Genomic DNA, 23,958 nt, shown 5'->3' with positions numbered 1-23,958 from the left:
AATCGTCCATTATGTTTCTGTGATAATTTAATTAATTAGGTAATCAACTTTTCCGCCGGAATTCAGATCCAGGATCCTCATCGATAGTTTCATATACCAACTAACCTACGGAAGCTGTACCATGTATACCCTACTTATTGGTGTAGAACAGAGTTATAAACGGACAGGAGGATGTTGATACCGATGCCCATAAACACACAATGACGCAGGCTCACAAGTGCGTTGTCAGCCCTTTGAGAATCGGTACGCTCTTTACTTTTTTATGTAACAGGAGACCAACGAATAGGAGGCTCATCTTATGTTAACTGAAACCGGCGCCCATGGACACTCACATTGCCACATAGCTCGCAAATGCCTGCCTTTTATGAATTGGTACGCTCTCGAAGGACCCTAAGTCAAATTTGTTCGGAAATACTTCAGTGGGCAACTGGTTACATAGTGGTGGCGCTCAGCAGCACAGCCTTAATAAACGCTCAGTTATCGACGTCGAGGTGGAATTTCGTATCTGTCTCGACGTTCGATGATGAAACTCAGCAAGTATTAGGCTTGTTACAAAATTTCAGCGTTTTCTAGCAATTCTATTTTTCGCACATTCCATAGATAACATTTATAATGATAATAAAATTCTTTATCTATCGCAAATAAAGATATCTTATTTAAAACCAACGCACGTGCAATAATTTGAGTCAAGTGGTTCATTGCCCGTATATATGTCCGGTCAGGGTTGACATTGACATTCCGAATTTAAATTTACTTAATTCCATCACTTTACCCGTTAATGACTTCGTGTTAATGATATTATGTTTGCACTAATATTTTTAAATGAAACTTCTTTAACGCGTTACTTTAACATTATTTACATAACTAACGTTTCAAGTTAACAGTCAGTTTAGTAATTTATGGATTGCCTCATTAAATAAATAACAATTTGATGTTGTGAATGGTGAGTGAAAAAGTCATCACTTTAAACTATACGTATGATTATATCAATACTTCCATTCAGAAGCGAGCAGGACAAACTTACTTGAATATATTATTTTGCTACCTTATCAGTCTAAAATAGAATAAATAAAATCTTTATTCCAAAAATATAGCCAAAGGTGGAGTACTTAATATGTGAACAAAATTATATTTTTTTAAAGAAAAAATCTTTAAAAATAATTAAATACACTTAAATAAGTAATACCTAATTTGGCTGTGTTGTGTGATGGTGTAAAAGTGAGGGTAAGTACGTGAAGGTGTGTAGGTGGGGTATGCTTATGATGCAGGTGATTTTGCTCTATGGACATTCTTAATACTCCTTTTAACCATATTCCGCGATAGCTTAACAAGTCAAGGCTTATATAGCGGCTTTTTGTGTACAATAATTTAAATAAATTTCTCTCAAAATTACACCTGAAATAGGTGTAATTTTGAGAGACAGACAGTAGCTGCTAATGACCTCGTACCTTTCGAACAAATCGAATTAAACTATGCTGTGTTACAAAAAGGAAAATGCTTTCAATATACAGGTTCATATAAAATCCGATGTGATTTTCCGTCAACGGGGAATTACGTCATTTAAAATTCAATGGAAAGGAAATGGGTAGATTAAGGTTCTATTCATACTCAACGTCCTAATATAATTTTATAATATATTAATATACAGACAGCTAGCTGCCACTTAAGAAGACCGCTAGTCTATGAAACCATTCCTTACCATGCTTTATAAAATTAGTATAGCTGACTTCTTACAGTACTTATGCACATGTCCTTCAATATTAAACTTATTGATCTTAATTCTAAGAAGGCTTACGTAAGCAATAAGATTTCCAGTTTTTATAGCAATTTGACATTTGAAGTTGAATCGATAATGACATCATAACGTTAAGTGCGTCATTCACTTGATGCCAAAGCAATTTTCATAGTAAATCTATGTTTAATACAATAATTTTATCATCAGAATCTCAATGATACATAATGTATCTTTAATCAATAAATGTTTACATGTGTATTAATTGCTTTGCTTTGTTCCATTAGTTTTGTCTCAATAACTCAATGTCTTATGTATTTTTGCACTTGCAATTTTTGCACCTATCTAACTTTTGAAGTGAACCTTCTTTAGGAAGGCTTCTTTAGGAAGTGAAAAGCTAAAGACCTAGGCAGATCGACCCATACAAGAAATTAAAGTAACTCTCTTGTCCCCAGATAAAATATACAAGATTTGTGATATTACTATAAGATGTTGTTAGGCCCAGAAGACAGGAGGTCACTTAAGTAGGGACTAAATAGACGGACTTGGTATTAAGGCCGATTTACATTATCTTAGTGTTTAGGAGAGTGCTTTAGTACAACTTGAAAGGCAAGTTCTTTAGCGTAGCGTTTACTAAAGCAAGTAGCGTTTACATGTTTCAACTAAAGTACTATCCTAAAGCACTCTCCTAAACACTAAGATAATGTCAATCGGCCTTAAGGGAGCGTTCAAGTTCACGCAATTTTTGGAGATTATTGACCTCCGTAACGTTTTTCTGTTCCCAAGTACAGTAAAACGTTTCGTGACCACCTAGTGACTCTTTATACCTAAATACGTTACCATTATGTGTTGTAAAGTACTGGAAAGTCGAAAATAATATCAACAATAACGCGTAATTCAATCCCCGCCCGTAATGTAACGTTTTACAAAGGGAAAAAATTCGTTACGTAGTACTTGAACGCTCCCTTACATGGATCTCACTTCTTAAGGTACAAGAACTGCCTCGCGAGAATTCTTTTTTTACAAGCTTTTTAATGGAATTTATAACTATTAATATTTCACTTAGTCGCTAATTACCTTGTTTTGCTGGAAACTAGGCTACATCCTAAATTCACGTGAACAATTAAAAAAAATGTCACACGAATAATAAGTCTTATGGCCTTGAGATAAGATCTATAGAAGAGTTCACACAGTATTGTTTCGAGTTCATTGTACACCACTTTCACACAAATCACACTGGGAAATCATGAATACATGTATTTTCTCAAGATTATTAGTTTTAGGATCGTTCAACCGATTTAGTTCCTTATCCAAAGTCGTTATACGAAAGATTTTACTATTGATAACATTTTACGGTTATTATGTATTGATAATTTATCAAACCCGGGTGTAAAAAATTACAAACAATAAAACTGTAAACTTAATCGATTTAGAAAATTAAAGATATTTATTTTTTACGTAACAGGAGGCTCACGCTCATATACAGTCACATTGCCAGATGGCTAGCAAGTGTTGCCGGTCTTTTAGGAATGGTACTCTGTTTTCTCTCGAAGGACCCTAAGTCGAATTGGTTCGGAAATACTTCAGTGGGCACATAGTGCTGGTGCGCGGCAAAAACTGCTTAAGAAACGCTCAGTTGTGGAACTACGGACGTCGAGGTGATACGGATGGTATATAGTATTCTGCCCGATGATGGAACTCAGCTGCGAGTCAATCCGAACAACTTCTCTGAACACTCTCCGTGGTAAATGAGGTAGAAGATGCAGAGAAACATCTCTACGCAACACCAAGGGCTCATCATCAACCGCTCGGTAAGTCAGTGGTCGTCGACGATTCGAATTGCTATTTATTTATTTGGAGCTTGTTGTAAAAAACTGAACTTCATTTAATAAATTTTCTTATAGCCCTTTAACAATCAAATTGCCCACCTGTGTGGCGAGGGTCCCACGTCGGGAAACACTGAGATATCTCATTTTATATTTTGACAAGGAAATCTAGTCACAAACAGATACTCGTCTATCCATAACTAGAAGTTTTACCTATTTTTTGATAGTAACAATTATTGCATATTAATATATCTAATTGAGCGAGAGTGTAATTATAACTGATATAAAAATTATGAATGTCTAGTATGCAAATTACTTGTTACGGTGAGGTGCGCAGGCATTTTCTTCTACGACGTACTGGTAATTATATATCAATTAAAAAGGCCTTTATTCGAGTATTATTATTAAAAAAATACAATAATCAGTGGCGCTACTGTGTACTTGGCTATATCTGACTCTTTGCAAGAATAAATTCTGCACAAGCATTATCCATTGGTGCATTGAAGTTTAACAGTACAACCTCATGTTTGAAGAGCGCTCTCGACATTTTTAATGCTATTTAAATGTCTGTCAGTCTTGGATGACGGACTTGACACTCAAAGTCACCCACCCAGACGAACCTAAAATGGGCCCTCGTGGTGAAACATTGCTTTATCCAAACTTTATAAAACGTTTCATAGTATAAAAAGAAACTAAACTAAAAAATATGTGTGTGTACTTGTACACGCGTTAGAAGTTATACTTCTTTGGCGTAACAAGATAAAAATCTTTTTTTTTTTATATCTTTCGTCTTATTTCTAAAAGACGACACTAACAATAGACAAAAATGTATCTCATAATTTTTCCCTAACGCGCCAAAAGAAGTAAATAAATAATAACATAATTAAAATCTGAGATCTTTTACAAAATATCTTTGTAAAATCAAAGGAATATATTTAATGAAAACAATGACTTCGTGAAGACATGTCACGACGCACAACAAAAGCGAAGGGCATCTGACGAATTACGACTTGGGATGGCAATTGTCATGTAAAATATAGTTCTTGTTAAAAATAGGCTTGAACATTACGTTCCATTTTTAAAATGATTTTAAAAATATCTCCATATAGAACATTTTTAAGGGAGCGGCTGGGCTAATATTATAATGCTTTTTCTACGAAATGGTTTCATGAGTGTGACAAAATACGACTTAGGCCAATTGGCATGTAAATTATGGATGTTGCATGTCAATTAACAATGTATTGAACCTTAATTATTTCCAACATGCCGTTTGTTAATTCCTTGATTTTGTCATGTATTCGTTACGTATATATATATATATATTTGTCAAAAAAAAATGTTAAACGTATATGTATTATATATATAAACGTTAAAACGTATATATATTTTTTTTAAATTTTGGATTGGTACTTCTAGTTTTAAACTTATATCGTTTGGATAAATATACCAGCCCCACTACTCTGTAACACTTATTTGAATGCTTCAATAATAAGTTATTGATCCGCTGAAATTTACCTTATCCTATCCTCCTCAATCGTGACTTTTGTAATTCTCGTATTTTTTATTCTTTTGTATTGCATCGCAATTCATGAATCCGTGAGATTGGCTTTTTACTTTTTAGTTTCTTTTATTATTATTTTTTGTTTAACTTTATATTCAGGTTGGTGATTCTATAATTTTTTAATAAGATTTCGTTATGATCTTCTTGCACTTCACCCATCATATTTGTTTTTTTAGTTCTTTTCCTTACTAGGGTTGTCTGGCAGAGATCGCTTGTTAGCATCCGCCCGTTGCATTCCTTATAATTTTTATGTATCATGTTATTTGTTTTTCTATAAATGTAACGAAGTGTAAATAAATAAAAGCCAATGATGTTTCTTCAAATTATAATTTAGTACGTACCTACAAATTGAAATAACATAATATAATTTAATATCTGTAATCAGCCAATGTTAGTGAGCTATATCACTTCTTAAAAACTAAATCTGTATTTTTAGAGTCTTCGTAATTTTCTAATGGGACTGATTTCTGTCACGATAATGCCAATGCCATATTCGTTGATAAAGTTACGTAAAACCAGTCGACCGTACGAATGCCATTTACAATCCCCGTTGAAGACATGCAGACAATTGGCAAGTACGGCTTCCTATGATTACACTGAAAGGTAATTGTCATATTGAGTTTTGCAATTGTTTGTTGTGTTTGTCGATTCGATTAAACAGTTTAGCGATATTTCACCGTAAAGGCAAAACACTTGTACGCCCCCTGGCAATGCAGTGCCTGCTCGTTTCTGTCCTGTCCCATAGAAGAAACATGTGATTTACAGATACATTTTTTTTTATATAACAGGGGCCAAAATGGGGGCAATCGAGCCTACGTGACGCCCAAAAAGGGCAGACATCGCAGTCTATGGACACCCATTTATAGTGGGTGCGTTGCCGTTAAGTTCAAAAGCGCCGTAGATTAGTGGAAACACGGTAGCTGTCTTACAAAATTACTTATAAAATATTGTATCCCATCATCCCATTTGTACCTCCCTTCAGAAGCACGCGTTTTGGCTAAAACTCACCGATATCCATATTAAGCATTCTGATAAACGAATCAGGTCCGGATATCCACAGCTTGAAACTTCACACTTTGAAATCAATTTCCCTTAATTTTTTTCTAAGGGGGAACGCTGCCAGTATCTTCGGAACCTTGCCTAAAGGGACTCCTTTTAATAATATATTTTGGTTCATGTTAAGGTTAGTTATTTATTTCAATGTATATTATTTTATTATTATGTTTTTTAATTGTAATTTATATGTTGTATGTTATATAGATATTAAACATACCTTTATCTACTTAAATATACAACAAATCACACACTATTTCCCTTTAGTTTTTATAAAAAAAAAATTGGTTTGATTTGTTTTTATTTCTCCGTGTATGTTATGTCTGCCTATTTTGCTTTTCATATTAAATATTTTATTTTATTTTTCTTGTGTGTCTCAGTGTGCGGAGTTAATATTTTTCTATACAATTTTAATGTGCAGACGCTGTCTGGAAAAGTGGGAGATGTATGTAAAATGCATTGAAAATTTCTGTGATTATTCAAATATGTCAATCTGGTAACGTTCATATATGGATACATATATGATATGTATGAATAAGTAAGTAGTTCACCATTCAGTATATGCGTCAAGTCTAGACTCAGCGGAACGCCCTCAATATTTAGTCGTAATTTATTGATTTTTGCTGTGCTGTCGTGGTTACCTTCGACAAGGTGGCAAACAAAACATAAATAACGAATAAAGGTGATTTGGGTATTAGTAAATTTTTTAATAATTACCGAACGGGCCAGTGTTGGCCTAGTGGCATCAGCGTGCGACTTTCACCCCTGAGGTCGTAGGTTCGATCCCCGGCTGTGTAACAATGGACTTTCCTTCTATGTGCGCAGTTAACTCGAACGTTGAAGGAAAACATCGTGAGGAAACCGACATGTCTTAGACCGAAATAAGTCGACAGCGTGTGTCAGGCATAGGAGGCTGATCACCTACTTGCTTTTTAGACAATAATGATTAAGAAACATACAGAAATCGGAGGCGCAGATATAATGGGGTTGTAGCGCCACTGTTTTTTTTTGTTGTTTAAATTACCGATCAATATACCAAAGAGAAATTTACTTCTTATATTTAGTTGACAGCTTCATAATAACGTATTGATTATTGAATGTATTTATAGGTGTGGCACTCTAGTCTATTAATGAGGAGGAGGATATATCGGAATTGTCCAGATGTGTTCTAGTGTCTGTGCTCGCTTGTTTTAAATATTGTCTAATTGGCTGATTCTTATCCTTATAAAAATCAGTGAGAAAGGCAGAAGTGTGTCCGTTCTATGCCTCGTTAAGTCTAGTAACCTTTCATCGAGTTTCAGCATCGGACGTCGAGGCGGAATACAAAATTCCGTATCCCGTATCATCACGTCTGCCGTTCCACAACCGAGCGTTTTTGCCGGACACCACTAATATGTGAATCCACCCACCAACCTATTTCCGAACCAATTCGACTTACGGTCATTCAAGAAAAGAGCGTACCAATTAAAGGCCGACAACGCACTTGCAAACAGTCAATACGAGTGTCTATAGGCGGTATCACTTAACATCAGGTGGGACTCCTGCCCCCGTTTGCTTGTATTTGTTTTTGTTTGTTTGTAAAAATTAACTTTTTTCTTTAGTTGTTTTTAATGAAAGATGTTAGATTACGTCAGATACGAAATAAGTATAAAGGAAAGCATAATAAGCTATAACTAGCTTAATAAGCCGTTCCATTAACATCCTAGCCTTTTAACTAAACAGCGCTGTTTAACTAACGGCCTGAAAGATATTCAGTCAGTTGATCAAACAGCTAAATTGTGTGATCAAAGAATTTCGCATAAAGGATGATTACTGTTAGTTACAAGGACAAAGCGTGTAAATTTTTATAGAACTCATTGTGGTGAAACCGGTACAATTTATTTTTGTCCTGAACCCGTTACACCAGCTCGAGTGAGATGCATTGACTTGATTACCGGCTGGGTTATAGTAGATTATTTATTGTTTGATATGAAAATAGGAATTGTAAAGGACATTCAATTTTAGAAACATATTATTTATTTAAAAAAATGCCGATGTAGTGGCGTTATAAATGAGAGAAAAAAGAATTATATTATATACAATTATTGTAAATTTGTGAGAATTATTATACATAATAATTTAGTTATCTCCTGTGTTTTTATAACACCAAGCGCCTATTTTATTTTAGTATAGTAGTATTTTTTGTTCTAGGTTTGCTCTTCACATATAATTATCAAATCAATGTACATATGTGTCGATGTAAGTTTCTTGCCCATTCTTCTATACATGAAACTACCCTTTGGAAGGGACAATTACTCATTTTTTTATAATTTAAGCTTATAATTTAGACTTGAAAAGTGACTTTTAATAGGCCTAATAGAAATAAATGATTTGACTTTTTTTACTTTGACTTATGTCATCTCTACTACGCAATGCGCACCTCATCCATTGATAACATTAGAAAAATATTATAAGTAAGTACTAAACAACTTCAAAACTATTAATAGCGTATCGTTTATAAAAGTAAGCCTCGGCTACGTTTTATTAAAATAAATAGTTATTTAAAATTTAAGTTACGTTTATGAGTACAAGGATAAAATTTGCCTACAATGGTTTATTCTTTACAAATTAAAAATTCCTTACAATGCAAACAAAGCATTATAATTAATACCACTTTATAAGTAGTACAACAAGGCGTAAACATGGTGTATTTTCTAAATTATCTATTATAATTACATAATATACTGGTATTAGTCACAATTTTGACAAAAAAATAATTTACAGTGTATAATATTTTTGTCGGAAGAACTAATCCACAGTCTAATTTCTTTGAGTGTACAGTTTCAAATCTAATTGTTGTAAGGCTTCCGAGTCCATATTTGGCTTCCACGATAGGCCGATAAAGTAGTGCACATCGTTCTTCATTCTTTGGTTCAAGGTCTATTGTGATATGAGAGATATATATTGTAAAAATAGGTTTATATTGTAGTTTTAAAGAGTATGGAAGTGATTAAACAACTTTTATTTTTATGTAACGGGGGGCAAACTGAAGCTCATCTGATGTTAGGTGATACCGCCCATAGAGACTCAAATTGCCAGAGGACTCGCAAGTGCGTTACCAGCCTTTTATGAATTGGTACGCTCTTTTCTTAAAGGATCCCAGGTTCGGAAATAATTCATTGGGTAGGTAGGTTCCACATAGTGGTGGTGCGCGGCAAAAACTGCCTTAAAAAACGCTCAGTTGTGGAATTTCGTATTCTGCCACGATATTAATCTGAACAACTCTTCAAAACACTCTCCGGGGTAAATGTCGTAGAAGATACAGAGAGACCCCACACCTCGCAACGCCAAGGGATCAAGCCGTAGCCGAAGGACGTAATTCGTAGTCATAATTTAACTTGATTAAGTCAAGGCGTCTCTTTTAATCGTTAAAACTATATAAAGACATGTTAAGTATCAGTGACAACCTGCTGCCAAGAGTCACAATAAACTAATCAAACTCGCAAGTTTAAATAGGTCCTATTCTAATCAATATCCAATTCGAGAATGCAGAAAAGGACGCGACACGATAGCGCGCTTCGTTTGATTGTGATTGGTCAAAAGCATCGAACAAATAGTCCAATAGTAGACACGTGCCATATCGTTTTATCGGTGGTCTAAATCCAAAAACTAGTAATTTCTAGGAATAGAAAAAATAATTACTAGAAACGATACGGCATTTAGACTTACATAATGATACAAATTTGTACGCACTGCTTCTTCGTGCTCGCGTGATTGTAAATCATCAAAAGATGGTTACGGTCGGGTATTGAGAATTAAAAGGCAAGTTCAAGGTAACGTAATTTGATGATGTTGTGTAAGATTTGTCAGAACTGATGCGATTGTTATGATGTTATGAAATTCTGTTGGAACATGTGTTCATTAATTGTTTGGTAAAGTAACAGAACAAAGCCTGAGAACGCGCTCGCGAGCTTTTGAGTCTGGCTTTGTTTGTGAAAGCATTTTACAAATTTAGTTTTATTGAAACCATGGAAAATTGATTTAGTTTGATATTTAATTAAGTAATAATAATAAAAGCCTTTTCTTTTAGATACTTTTACATTTAAACACGTTAATATTTCAATCTTCTTTTAGTATCTGTGTGCCCTTTTTTCAAAGGCCTGCTCCAACTCCCGCCATTCCTCTCTGCACTGTGCCACTGTCTGCCATGTACTATAACCTGCTGTTTCTTTAATTTGGTCTATCAATCTTCTAAGTTGACTTTTTCTACTTTTCTGTTCCTCTTGCCATTGCATTGTCGTTTTTATTGAGGAGACGACGCAAAAACGACGCAGTATTTGACTGTTCTTATCATGTTATATAACTATACTTTTAGTTTTATTACTTAGATATATATTAATTTAAATTAGACTTGAACTTTGCTATCTACAAGAATAAAAAATGATAAAAATGGCTATTGCACATATCTTTCCGTAATAATACACATTCAAAATGTTTCATTTACCTTAAAATATTTCGTTTTTGTATAAGTTTAATATAACAGGAATTTTAGCTAACTTGTAGATAGAAACTTGAGACATTCCATTATTAGCCACGGTTCTGTTGGACTTGGTATAATAGCATGAAACTATATTCTGTGTACCTGTTAGTTCCACAATAAATATCTTTGTATTTTCTTACTATATATGGGGTATTAATGTGGTAATGTTTCGTAAGCCTAGTTGGTGAACATGTGTCGTTAAAGACTGCTGAAAGGCAAGGAAATCGCCTTCCATAATAACTCATTAATCCCAAACGCCATTAATTAACCGTCTAAATAAGCACTCTCTAACCATATCCTATACATCCTCATAGTTATACGTTCCGATATATATTTATTAGTCTGATTAAGCCTTGTCTTCTTTATATATTTTAAAGTTTCATATATATATATATTTTTTAAATTGCAATTCTTTTAATAATAAACATAAAAATATATTTTAGATCTGGAAGGTTTTTCTGTAGAATCACACTCTGTAAGTTCTATTATTTTTGAGTTGTGTTTTGTGTTTAGGGAATTTATTTTTTCAGTAGAAAGCTTCTTGTAAAAAACAGAAAAGTAGCCCAAATCGCCTGTATGCTTCTATTTTTTCCGATCATATTAATAATAATAATAATTAAGCCTCATTTATTCCTTGAAAAATTCACAAAATAAAATTTACAAAAAGTTACAAAATATACAAACACACACACACATAAAATAATAACATATTTTTTCCGATCATATTAACGAAACAAAATTTGTATGAATTTGTAGGTGTTCTTCACAAATATACTATATCTGTATCTAAGCACATTTTTCAAAGCAAAAGTTCAAATGTCGTAATAAGAACATTTACTCCTATGGCATTGTATTAACCCTGACCGCGGAATGTCTTACATAATACAACTGCAGTATCCTGTATTTGTCTGGCGCCAGTCGTGTAGTCGCCGTCCATGTTTATAGGTCAGATTATTTGTTAATAAGTACTCTAGGGAGACAGATTTTTATAAGCGCATTTCCGGAAGAATCTCATATAAAGTTGAAATTATTAAAAAACACAAAACAGTTTAGAAGATTAACCCCTTTTAATTTCATGCTAATGCTAAAGTCCTCTTTTGTCTCTTGTTATCCAATTGTGTTTGCACTGTGATGAAAAGAGACAGTTTCATTTAAAACAATGCAATTATACTGATTTAGTTTTTATAAGGGGATAGATCTTTTAAACGCTATTACATTATTACATTTAAGTTTTGCTAGCTCGAACTAATCGCTTTTTTTTGGTATTTAATACACAGTAATTTACTTACTGTGTTTCGCTAACAATTTCCTTGTAATTTCCTCCTAAACTTATCAATTAAGTTACTTAAGTGTTCAATTATTTTTTTTATTTTAAAAATTGTGTTACATGGGGGGCATAAGAATTTTAGAAAACTGATGCACGTCAAAAATTTCACTGCACTAGATGGTCTGGGAAATCGTCTTACGTTACCTTACTAATTATAACGGCATATTTTAGTGCCATAAGTTACAGATAACTTGAAGGTTCTATTTATTTAGCATAATATACGTTTCCGAGTTTTTAAGTCTACACGAATTAGCAAATATCTAGTCATATAAAAATGTAATAACAATATATAACCTACAGGTGTTGTTCCGCACCGTGTACGCCGGAAATGGTTCCCACAACGTTACCCACATACCTGTCTTGTGGCTTTTTGTTCCAACAGTTTTATGCCTAAGTCGCTATTTATTGATAAGGTCGGCACAATCGCGAGCTGTGTTTGTTACTTGAGCAGTCTTATAAAAACGTGTCAGGTTTTTTTCTAAAAGTTGTATTACACAAAATCTAAATATCCCACAAAATCATTTATTCATTTAGGTAACACAATGTACACTTATGAACGTCAAAAAAGTAATACGTATATTAAATGCTTCTAATTTTCCATTTACTGCCAGTTCTCAAATCTAGGGCGTAGAACGGAAGAGAAGAATTGGCAATAAACTCTCCGCCACTCTTTTAAATCGTCAAGTTTTTATTTTACACAATGTACAGCTGCAAGCATTACACCATGTTCCACATGACTTCTTAAGTAATTAATAAATAAATTAAAAACAAAGATTTGTCCTCTATCAGCAGGAGGCATGGTGAAACATTCTCGTGGGATTAACACGCAAATACATAGTCGAAATAACTAACAACCCCGCATACACGAATTCAAGTCCGACACCAAGTAGCATCCGTTCACGAGTATGACGCATGGCCAGCCATCGGCCCCTTCGCCATAATTTAGGTAGAGAGAACCCGACGCATGGACGCCGCCACAAGCAATGACAAGTGACATATAAATATTTAATGAAGACCTTGATAAGAAATTAAGTATAGTTTAAATTAATAATAATAACTCCTTAGTCACGAACATCTAACTACCAAGACGACATACATTAACCGCACTGCGGGTTAAACTACAAGCACATTCGCCGTTTCACCAAAGAAATACCGCAACAAATCCAACACTTTTGAATAGGTTTTCCTCAATCACGCCACTATTATGCCTAAAGAAACGAAAGAAACAGCTATTCGGCAACAAAAGACTGCTAACTCTCATAAAATGCTATAAGTTTCTTCTAGAAAACCTAAGAGACTGGATATAAAGTAACGATTATCTAATTAAATAGCTAAATATTAATAGACTGTATGTGGTAGTTAGACTACTTGCTCGCGTGGACTTCGTGTATTTTGTCAAAAAAATAGCAACCTCTTGATATAATAGTTGTAATGTCAATTTACATAAAACCATAATTTATTACACCTAAATCTACTCAATTATCACACTATGTACTATATATGATACGCAGATATTTGATATTCACTTGATGGCTGGAAGTTTTCAACAGTCCGTTTCAGAAGGCACTTTCTTTTGCGAATTAGCGAACTGTGGAATCGACTCCCGGTGGGGGTCATCCCTGAGAGATACGACCTCCGACTATTCAAAGTTAGTTTAGTTAGGGTTGCCGGCTTTTGAGGGAGGAGTACACTTTTACTATTATAATAATTTATATAAAACCATGATTTATTTACTAAATTATAATAGATTTATTACAAAGAAATCAGTTCTATGTGTACATATATATATATATATTTATTATAGTTACAAAATTAATATCATTAATAAAATAAACGAAGTACAACAATCTTTATCAAATGAAAACCACACACCATTAGCACTTCCCGCATTAAAGCTACACGTTTTATGGTTGATATTCAACAGATTCATAAACAATTTGTATTCGCAACTTCCCACGGAGATAACTTTCTTCACACCGTACTATACGTGAGTCGTGCACGACTTTTCTTTTGTCTTATTAAAACTAATTTTGTTGTGTTATCGTATGTAACACAACAAAATCACTTGTAACCCTGTTTTTTAAGTACATTTCTTTAGTAAAAAAGACTTTCTACGCTTTTTGATCGCTTTTAACCGCAATGTCTTAAAGAGGTTTAAGTTTCTAGTTTATTTAGTTATTATTTGTTTTTTTTTTGTGGTTGCTTGTTTAATTTTTTCTTTTGATAGCTTGCTTAGTTTCTAATAAAATTGATGTGTACATCATATTATGTGTAAACTTTGAGATGTCATATTTTCTTGTATAACTTCATGCATTACACGTTGTTTTAGAACTTTTAAGGAAGAAATGTAATAAAATATTATAAATATTTATAATAATAATAATGTATACATTTTGTATATATTATTCAAATAAGATTTACAAAGCCTAATCTTCCACCGGTTCAAAGATAAAACATATAAAAATCGTTTACATTAACTAAGCATATAACTTGTTCAGCACACCGTTTATTTATTACACTAATTTACTTTTATGACACCATTTACTTAAATCCTTAGCGTAATTTAATTTAGCACAAACAGGTTTTCCATTCTAATTCGTAAAATATATTTTCGTTATCTGTTTAGTAACTAAATTTTATACAAAAATATAATTGTTGTTTTTGCAAAACTGTTTAGATCTGATGAAAAGTGCACTGATTATAAATTATCTTAATATATTAAAAACATATTATACAAGATTAATAGTAAATGATGTCGAACACAGCTGGATATGGACTACTATGTTACATAATAAAATACATATGTAATTTTTTACAAATATAATATAACTCATTTTCACTACGTCGTCAAAATAATAATTGTATCTGCCTGGATAGAATAAGATTCGTATAAATGAAATTCGTTAATATATTTGGTTTCAGAAATACTATTGAAAGGTTGCGCCGCTAAGTTTACCGTACATTTATTATTACAAGTCTCGGCACGTAACTCGGCCAGATTTTGCGTAGTTGACGAAAACATACATGTATTTTTAATAGGAAAAAAACCCACGACATTCGTGCATCACATGGTTCACTGGGACTTCTTACCTTTAGTCAAATTCGGTTTAAAAATAATAAATTCTGGACAATCATCGCTGCTGCGAAAAATATTCTATACTATACTAGCGTCAGCAAGTTGCCATTCCCCGCTTGCTGAGCTGAGAAGCTCAAGAGTTTTCTCGACTCTTCGCTTGTGAGCGATCTATGCGACCTATATGTGAAGCGTACGGAGGTTAATTAAGATTAATGGAAGATGAACAGAGGGTAAACTAGCTGAGTTTCATGCCCGTACTTCTCAGAACAAGGCCTCCTGGTAGTTTTGCAAACGGATGGCGTAGTCTTGCTCTTTCGCGAATTTTGTAAACGTTTCGACATTCATAAGCATGCGCTAAGACTCATCTAAACTGAATAAACGTGTTTTGATTGATTGATTGATAATTAAGTTATCTTCTCATTGTATTACATTATTAGTTTTTGTATAACATATTTTTGTTATTTTTTTATGCTGTAAATAAAGAAATGACAAAGACCTATTTGCCGAAAATTTGTATTACACTGTTACAATAAAAACTACTTCAACCTTTATTATTAATCTAGTTTCATCGTGAATGAAGATTGATAACGTCAAAATTGACCTCATATTTTACGAGATACAATCTTAATAACAAACATCAAATAAATTACCTACGCCTAACCAGTTTTTATACTTTTTTACGTCTCACGGTTGGCATTTGTCTCTTTATTACGTCCACGGCTTGTTTTTGTCGATTTTCCGAGAATATAATCCTAGGAGAATGATTAAGAGTTAGTATAATAATAATAAGTGCTCAATGATTCACTTATTAATACTAAATTTCCAAATAATAACCTGTCAAAGTGTAAGTCTAAGGGCAAAGTATGAATGCCGTATATCAAAAACATATTAGATTTGATTGTAGTCGTCTAGAGTTGTTAACCCTTCATTATAAGACGAAAAACAAAAGCAATAGATGCCTTACATGATGCCTTAAAACAGAAGTGGCAATGGGCGGGGCACATAGCAAGATGCACAGATAGAAGTTGGACTTAAAAAACTACTATATGGAAAGGACCAAGGGGAAGAAGGAGAAGAGGGCACTCACAAAAAAGGTAGATAGAAGAAATAGAAGCAGTAGCAGGAAGCAAATGGAGAAAGAAAGTCATTGATAGAGACAGTTGGAAAAAGCTGGAGAATGCATTTACCCGTGAAGGTTCCGATCGACGGTACTGAAGTAAGCGTTCATTAGTCATGAAACAATAAATCCAATGATAATTCAATGGATGATTCTATCTACGGCCGTATATAATCAAATTTTAATAGATTATAACAATAAAACAAAGTTATGTAATAAATTGAAACAAAAACAAAGCATTTCCGTTTATTGTTTTTATAAAAACCTTTTTAACAAACCTTTTTTTATATTATTTTAGAAACCAACTTTCAATATTATTGAAGAATCTGATAATATACCATTCGTATGTTGAAATCAGCGCAAAAATAAGTTTTAGACACATTTGTGAACACGGGCGTATATCGATCCCACGGTAGGAGCGCCAAGGTCATTGACACGACCTTTGCAACAATTGCTTATGCAAAGAATTGGTTTATTTTATCATACAAACATGGTAATCATAATATAAGAAGCGAATTTCATACTTATCTTAAGGAAGAAATATCTTAAATGTAAATAATAAAGCCAAAATTGCTAGGAATGTTATGATTAAATAATTATAATACAAATTCTTGACTTTAGTTTTTACAACCCCATGATAGGGCATAGGCCTCCTCCAATATAAATGTAAATATTACGCTTTAACTATCATATAGGATTACCGAAAGTTCGTTGAACTTTGATTGAATTCTTAATTGAGCCTCAATTTGTGAGATATTTTAGCACCTAGCAAATTTTTTTTTCGACAACGATGTTTGCTCATTACCAAAACCTAATACGAACCAATTCCATTTAGGGTCCTTCAAGAAAAGTGCGTACGAATTCAAAAAGGCTGGCAACACACTCGCGAACCTCCTGGCAATGTGCGGCCCGTTGCCCCAACAACAAGTATATCAGGTTATTTAAAACCTTTTAGTTAACTTAAAAAACTGAGTATAACGCAAAAGCTACCTACACCGCTGTCTGAATATAACAACAATATATTTCACCCTGACTCGTGACATTAAACTTAAAATACCAATTTAATACACAATAAGACAAAAACAGTAGATATTTTCGGACATTAATTGCATCTGAACGTCTGAGAATCCCGACGCGGAACTCACAATACACCATTACCATTTAACCAAGGTTGGTGAAAGTCCGCTTTTTAACTCGGCTCTTTTTGTTGAATACTGTCTTGGTAAATAAATCTTTATAGGATATAAAAAAGGATTTTGTATCCAATCCGATGGTTGAATTCGAATTGATGATAAGTTACCCAAAGACTTTTGATGCTCAGTTGTTTTACCATGTCTTCCCACTAAAGGTACCACGCAAAATTTGGCCTAGTTTTGTGCTGAAACTTATAATTTTAAATGTACGGTAAACTTAGGAAGATGTTGGTGTTAGACCAAATTGTAATTCTAATTATTTTATATAGACATTGATTTAATATAAATTTTGTTGTCAATTTGATATCGCAGTGTCTCGTGGATCACAACTCCTGTTGTTAATATTCATTCTAAGCAATTACAGATTTGTATATATGTATTTTAGATTATGGAGACCCAGGATGGGCCAGAAGGTTTAATCAATTAAACTTAACAATAATAACTTAGTCCTCAATAAAAAAAACTATTACTCTATCACAGTTCATCCTGAAACATCCTTAAACTGATTCAATAGTTCAACTCCAGACAAAACAATGATACGATTGATTATTTAAAACATAAAATTAAAATTTTCAGATATTAATATTACTTGAAACCAGTGGCCATAAGACGGGTAACACGACAACCTTAAATACTAATATTTGCACAAATGTTGCACATACATAGTCTATTGTATCAAGCCTACTTGAGAGACGCACAAGTTGATAATAATGAAAATATAACAAAAAAATTAACTAAAACGAATTATGTTGATCAACAATAGTATACGTGTTGAACAGAATGCAGGAGAACAAAAAAGTACATATTTCGGACACATTTTACGTAACACTGAAAAAATACGAGCTCTTTCAACCAATACAAAGCAAAGTGAAAAGCCTTTAACACTGGTTTGGTCAAAAATTAAATTACTCATTATGATCGCCAACCTTGGCAAGGAGATGACACTATAAGAAGAAAATAGTAAAAAAAAGAATAGTGTAGAGACCTATTTTCACTTTCTTTACTTTCATATTAGTTTTCCATATATTTTCATATGCAAGCGGAAAACGCCATATATATCACAGCTGTATCTAGATTCTAGGCTGTCGCGTGGGAGTATAATCGATGTATGACGCATTGGAAAGCTTGTGTATTCCCGAGTCGACGCCCCATTCCCATTTTCCACTTACCAATGGACGTAGGTTATCAAATATACCATAGGTATAAGTTCTGACAACGTATGTGAGACATACGAAACGTAGCAATCATTTTGTTTTTTTAACTCTTAAGTACATTTTGAAAATGGTTATATTTTTAACTCCAACTTGCTTCCAGTCCAGTTCGTATGCAATATGGAGTCAGTATAAAGTGATTAACACTATTATCATGGTAAGTGTTCCGCTTGACTCACTATCCATTGATGACGCCATTAAAACGCGAACTTTAGACTGCTATATATTATATATGCCATAATGCAATACGTTTTTGTCATACTGAGAGGCAAATCCCGACTCTAAATCCTACCCAAAGAGTAGGTGCAGACGGGTCTGAGCTTTAAGCTATGTAGAAAAGGAATTTACATACGAAAGGGTATATAATATAATGCAATACAGCGAGGAAATGCTGCCAGCGTTAAAGTTACCTACACTGCTCCTCATGGACAAAACTGTTTAAATTTGTTTTAATTTTCTATAAATTATTAAATTTTAATTATTATTATTTTTACTATTTAGTTTATGAATATTGTAAATACTGTATATTTGTGTGTTGGTAATCATGTAATTACTGTGTACATAATGTGCTAAATTTAAATACACTAATTACATAAGACATCACTTACTACAAATTTCTTACAAATTAAGTCAATTTACACGGTAACTATCTCCTTCCATAACGGTGTAAACAGAACTTGATAGTAAGAGACGAAGTATTATAGAGTTATATAGATATATATATTAGAGAGTTATATATAGAAAATAATAATACCGTAACTTGGCAACTTTTAATCGGCTTTTGTGTTGCCATAGCATTTAATGCTTCTTATATTCCTTGCCAATTAAAACAAATATTATAAATTGTTTTCACAACGTTTTATACTCAATAAATAATCCCCTCGAGACTATTAATTTTAAATTTATCGCTATTTTTATCAATTCTAGATTCGGTTCCAAAGTGCTTTTTTTGCTATGCAACAAGTTTCCTACCTTTATGAAACTATTCAATTATTATTATTTTTACGTCTATTTTAGAAGTTAGTTGCAGGAATAGTCGTAATAAAACAGTTACGCTGAGAATCGAACCTTGGGAACTTCGTTCTCTGTAACCATTTAGGTTTAGGACAGGACAGGACAACAATTTAGGTTTTAGTAGCGGTAACTACCAACTTACTACAAAATTAACGTAAATTTTATTTTAGCTTGGAAAACCCCTATTCAATGGATAGTGGATACACTCCAGTGATTACGCTGTGGTTTAGAAATGAAATTTAATTTTCAGCAGAAAAATTACTTAATTACGTTTAAAAATTGTGATTTTAAACAAGAAATTTTCAATAATAATGTCGTTCCACATTTTCTATTTATTTTAACATGTTTTTTTATGTAATAGGAGGCAAACGGGTAGGAGGCTCACCTGATGTTAAGTGATAGCACCGCCCATGGACACTCACATTGTCAGAAGGATTGCAAGTGCCAGCCTTTTAAGAATTGGTACGCGCTTTCCTAAAAGAACCCTAAGTCGAATTGGTTCGGAAATAATTTAGTGGGCAGCTGGTTCCACATAGTGGTGGTGCGCTGCAGAAATTGCCTTATGAAACCCTCAGTTGTGGAACATGTAGCTATTATGTATAAAATCAAAAATGTATTTAATCACGTATATTATTACATTGACTACCAATTACCCAATCAAGATAAGAGAGAGAAGAACTGGCTGTGACTCCGCGACTCTTTATAATCGCCAAGATTTGGTGTACAAAGATGTATAGCCTCGCCTTCGCATTATATTAAATATTAATAATATTCAAAAATAATATGTATCTCTTAAAAAAATTGTTGTTCGGTTCGGTTGTTCTTCCACAGATAATATCGTATTAAATAACCTAACAGTGAAGTGTAGTTTTCTCTTCTAAGCTCGGTATTTGTCCAAAATGCGTGATATGTTACCCAGCCCCTGCAGCTTAGTATAAATCCCCACGTTATGAACCCTTCATCTTAGGGGACACGAATAGCACCTGTTGGTTCACAATACGCACCTGCCCAGCACCCCAGCTTTTTAATAGTATTCATTCCTAGCTGTTATTTTTAATGGGGTTTAAAAAAAGGTTATATGCTGCTATCTGATCCGGCAAACGTCGTTTTGCCATGTTTATCATTTATAATAAAAAATAGGGGTTGATCGTAGAGGGGTGAAAATTAGGGGTTGTATGTATTTTTTAATGCATAAAAAAATAAAGAATAAATTTTTTATTTAAAATGTAAAAAAAAATTTTAGGGGCGGATTACCCTTAACATTTAGGGGGATGAAAAATAGATGTCCGATTCTCAGAACTACCCAATATGCACATAAAATTTCATGAGAATTGGGTAATCCGTTTCGGAGGATTTTAACCACTGCGACACGAGAATTTTATATATATTAGAATGATGTATATTTTAACATTTGAATTGACTAAGTACGAAGATAGTTTAAGCACCTTACATTCCCAGCCTCACTTACTTTATAAAACGATTACATTACAATGATTAGTTAATAATTAGCTGTCATTGTTCTAACAAAGAATAAACGCCACATATGACGAAGTCCAAGTTTGTTTAAGTTTGTTAAGGGATATAGTATATATTTCAAGGTGCACATCCTGTTAATAGATATAGTGAAAAAACGTCCTTGCGACCTTTACATATAGTAGTACCTATCACTTGAAGGTTACATAATTAAAACATTAATAGTTGTGTGGCATTGCGATAATTATGCTAAACGGAAAGTCTTATCTATACGTCAAAATTAACATCGCGAACAAAACAATTACATTTAATTTTTTTCCTTGCATGTAGTGCTTAACAACATTCGTAGTCAAGGAGAGACCACAATTTAATTAATAATAGGTTAAATATGATAATATAAATGACCAGCGGTAGCTAATGTAGACAAAATTAAAAAAAAAAATCCGTGGTACCTACTAGTATGTAGTAGGTACATCGTTTTCAGGTTTCCCAAATGCGATATGGAATAACAATATCGTATTATACGACTAACGTGAAAGCATTGAAACTATTTTATTTAGACTTATTAATTTTTTAGTGTTAATAAAACTTCCACAACATTGTGCAATTTCACTGCATGTGCCGATCTTTGTCTCTGCCAACCATTATAAACCGCAATTGAAAAGCGCAAGCAATAGTTATACTTCTAACGTCTAGTTATATAATACTTAATATCTCAAGGAATGTTATTCACTATAGACAGAACACTTTACCAGTGGAAATAATTGTCACAAATGTGTGTTAGATATTATATCGTAGTGAGAGATTAGTCGACACGCATGATTTCAGCCAGTGTTACAATGTGTAGGTCTTTAAAAGATAAGAATTCTCTAATTTATAGCTAGTCAAAAGCCTGGACTCATTAATCCTACCCATTGAGGGTTGTTAACCCTCAATACCAATCAATAAGTTACCTTAAATTAATAAGGTAGGATTAGAAATTATTTTATCATAACTAACCACTTAAATTTTGTCGGTATTGCGACGGTAAATGACAGCTATACGGTGTTTAGGCATTATATTTAAATTTCAGCGTCTCATTTACGTTAGGTATTGAAAGCGAAAGAATCGAGGTCAAACCTAATTAATCATAAAAAACTACCTTGTAATAACAAAACACGCTCTGTAATTGTGTGAAAACGTATGACAGAATCACAGAACTTAATATAAACTACTATCACTGATAACGAGAGTAGATTATGAAATTTTATAGGAAGTACGCATTTATGGCCGGAGCGTTAGGGCGTAAGTAATTATCTTTAACTAACCTGCTATTCTTAAAACTGCACGATCCGCTGGATCCAGCTGCAGAATGGACAAAGGCTTGTCCTTCGCCCATTCCTTCAAGCTAAAGTCGTTTTCGAATTCCATATTTTTGTCATCCAAAACACGCAATCGGGCGCGGACCCGCGAACATACTTGAATCAATCCAATCCAGCCCTAACGTCGACAGACACATAAAACACTATAACCAATACTAAACGCAAATAGGAGGTAAACAAAACAATACTTTCATTATAAAAATGAAAATCGATACCGAATACAAAATCACTAAAGATACGCCACTGCGTATCTCGAATTTGTACACTGGTGGTCCGCTTAGCACACACTATAACTGAACACGGCTAATTAATTAACGAGTAATATTAAAGAAATGTAATAAATCCCACGGGACAGGCAAACGTTATAGGTTATTTCACCGAGCGTCTTGTACCGAACCGGCGGGCAGACATGACGCGACTGTTTAGTTCAGATTATAACCGTCGCGTCGCCGCGATCGCTCAGCTGTTTCCGCGCACGCTCACACGATCTTTATACTACTAGTTTTAAAACACCAATACCCAGATGTCAACATTTATGGATTTTAGTTTTAAAATTTAGTAGGATTATACATTAATAACCGTAGATGCTGCCATCTTTATATTTATCACCGAAGCAGTCTTGCAGTATAGAGGATTGCCATTTCTTACCAAAAAACTCCCATTTTTATTTTTAATAAGTGTTCCAAATACTAAACATGTTTATATTTTAACTAATTTTTTTATCAATATATTTATCCTTATTCAGCAGTCAACATTTACTTAGATAACAGATTGCACCTATTCTATTGAAATGGTAATAAATGTCAACTACTTAGTAGTTGATAAAATTTTGTACAAAATTTATTGTAGAACATACCTAGATGAAAATACTTTTTAATTTCGTAACGAAATGATGACGAAATTAAAAAAAAAATTACAGACTTAGTTTTACTGATTGTGCTGAGGTCATGCATAGTAGTCCTCTTTTATCGGTTACGAGCTTCGCATTTTATTAAACCTGCTTCAAGGCTTTCCGGCCTGCTTTAGCTCATCACTATCTCACCAGGTTTATTGAGGACTGCCATGCCTTCGCTCTTTTTGTGGTGAATACAGAGATCGGATAAACCTGTGTATTTCATTTTCCATACAACGTGAAATTGAACGGCCCGCGGAAATGGTGATAGGTGGAATAGTAATAGCACTGTTTTCCACGGAACAGCTGATTTTATCCACTTATAAGGATGAGAGTGGTTTGAAATAATGTGAAATCGACAGAAGAGATGCAAATCGAGTAAGTTTTGTCCTTTTACGTCATTAAATTTTGCCAGTATATTGACGCAAATATCCGGAAAAGATTAACATTTTACAGGAAATCCTCATACACTCTTACATACATTTTCTATTGTTCAATTATTGTATTTCAAATTGTCTACGTGCACTATATATGTACCTACATAAGGATTTAGCTGAATACGGTGAAAACAAGAACATTTGGAAGCATATTAACTTTTACAGG

At 33.4% G+C, this 23,958-nt stretch overlaps 1 protein-coding gene across 5 annotated transcripts in view; it reads right to left on the bottom strand.

Moving 5' to 3' along the window:
- LOC125059885 (dystonin) overlaps positions 1 to 22,862 on the bottom strand; it is a 243,672-nt gene extending 220,810 nt beyond the window's left edge. For 3 of the 5 annotated variants that reach the window (XM_047664558.1, XM_047664559.1, XM_047664566.1), the window contains exon 1: positions 22,410 to 22,861. In XM_047664558.1, coding sequence (XP_047520514.1) covers positions 22,410 to 22,512 — 103 coding nt within the window. In that variant the 5' untranslated portion in view covers positions 22,513 to 22,861. Of the gene's footprint in view, positions 1 to 22,409 lie in introns of all 5 variants that reach the window. The other 2 variants (XM_047664555.1, XM_047664554.1) reach the window with 1 other exon arrangement.
- Positions 22,863 to 23,958: the final 1,096 nt, after the last annotated feature.

Source organism: Pieris napi, chromosome 20 (genome assembly GCF_905475465.1).
Source record: "Pieris napi chromosome 20, ilPieNapi1.2, whole genome shotgun sequence".
NCBI classification, from domain to species: Eukaryota; Metazoa; Arthropoda; class Insecta; order Lepidoptera; family Pieridae; genus Pieris; species Pieris napi.
The sequence above is the reverse complement of the archived record's forward strand: the minus strand, read 5'-3'. Positions and strand labels throughout refer to the sequence as shown.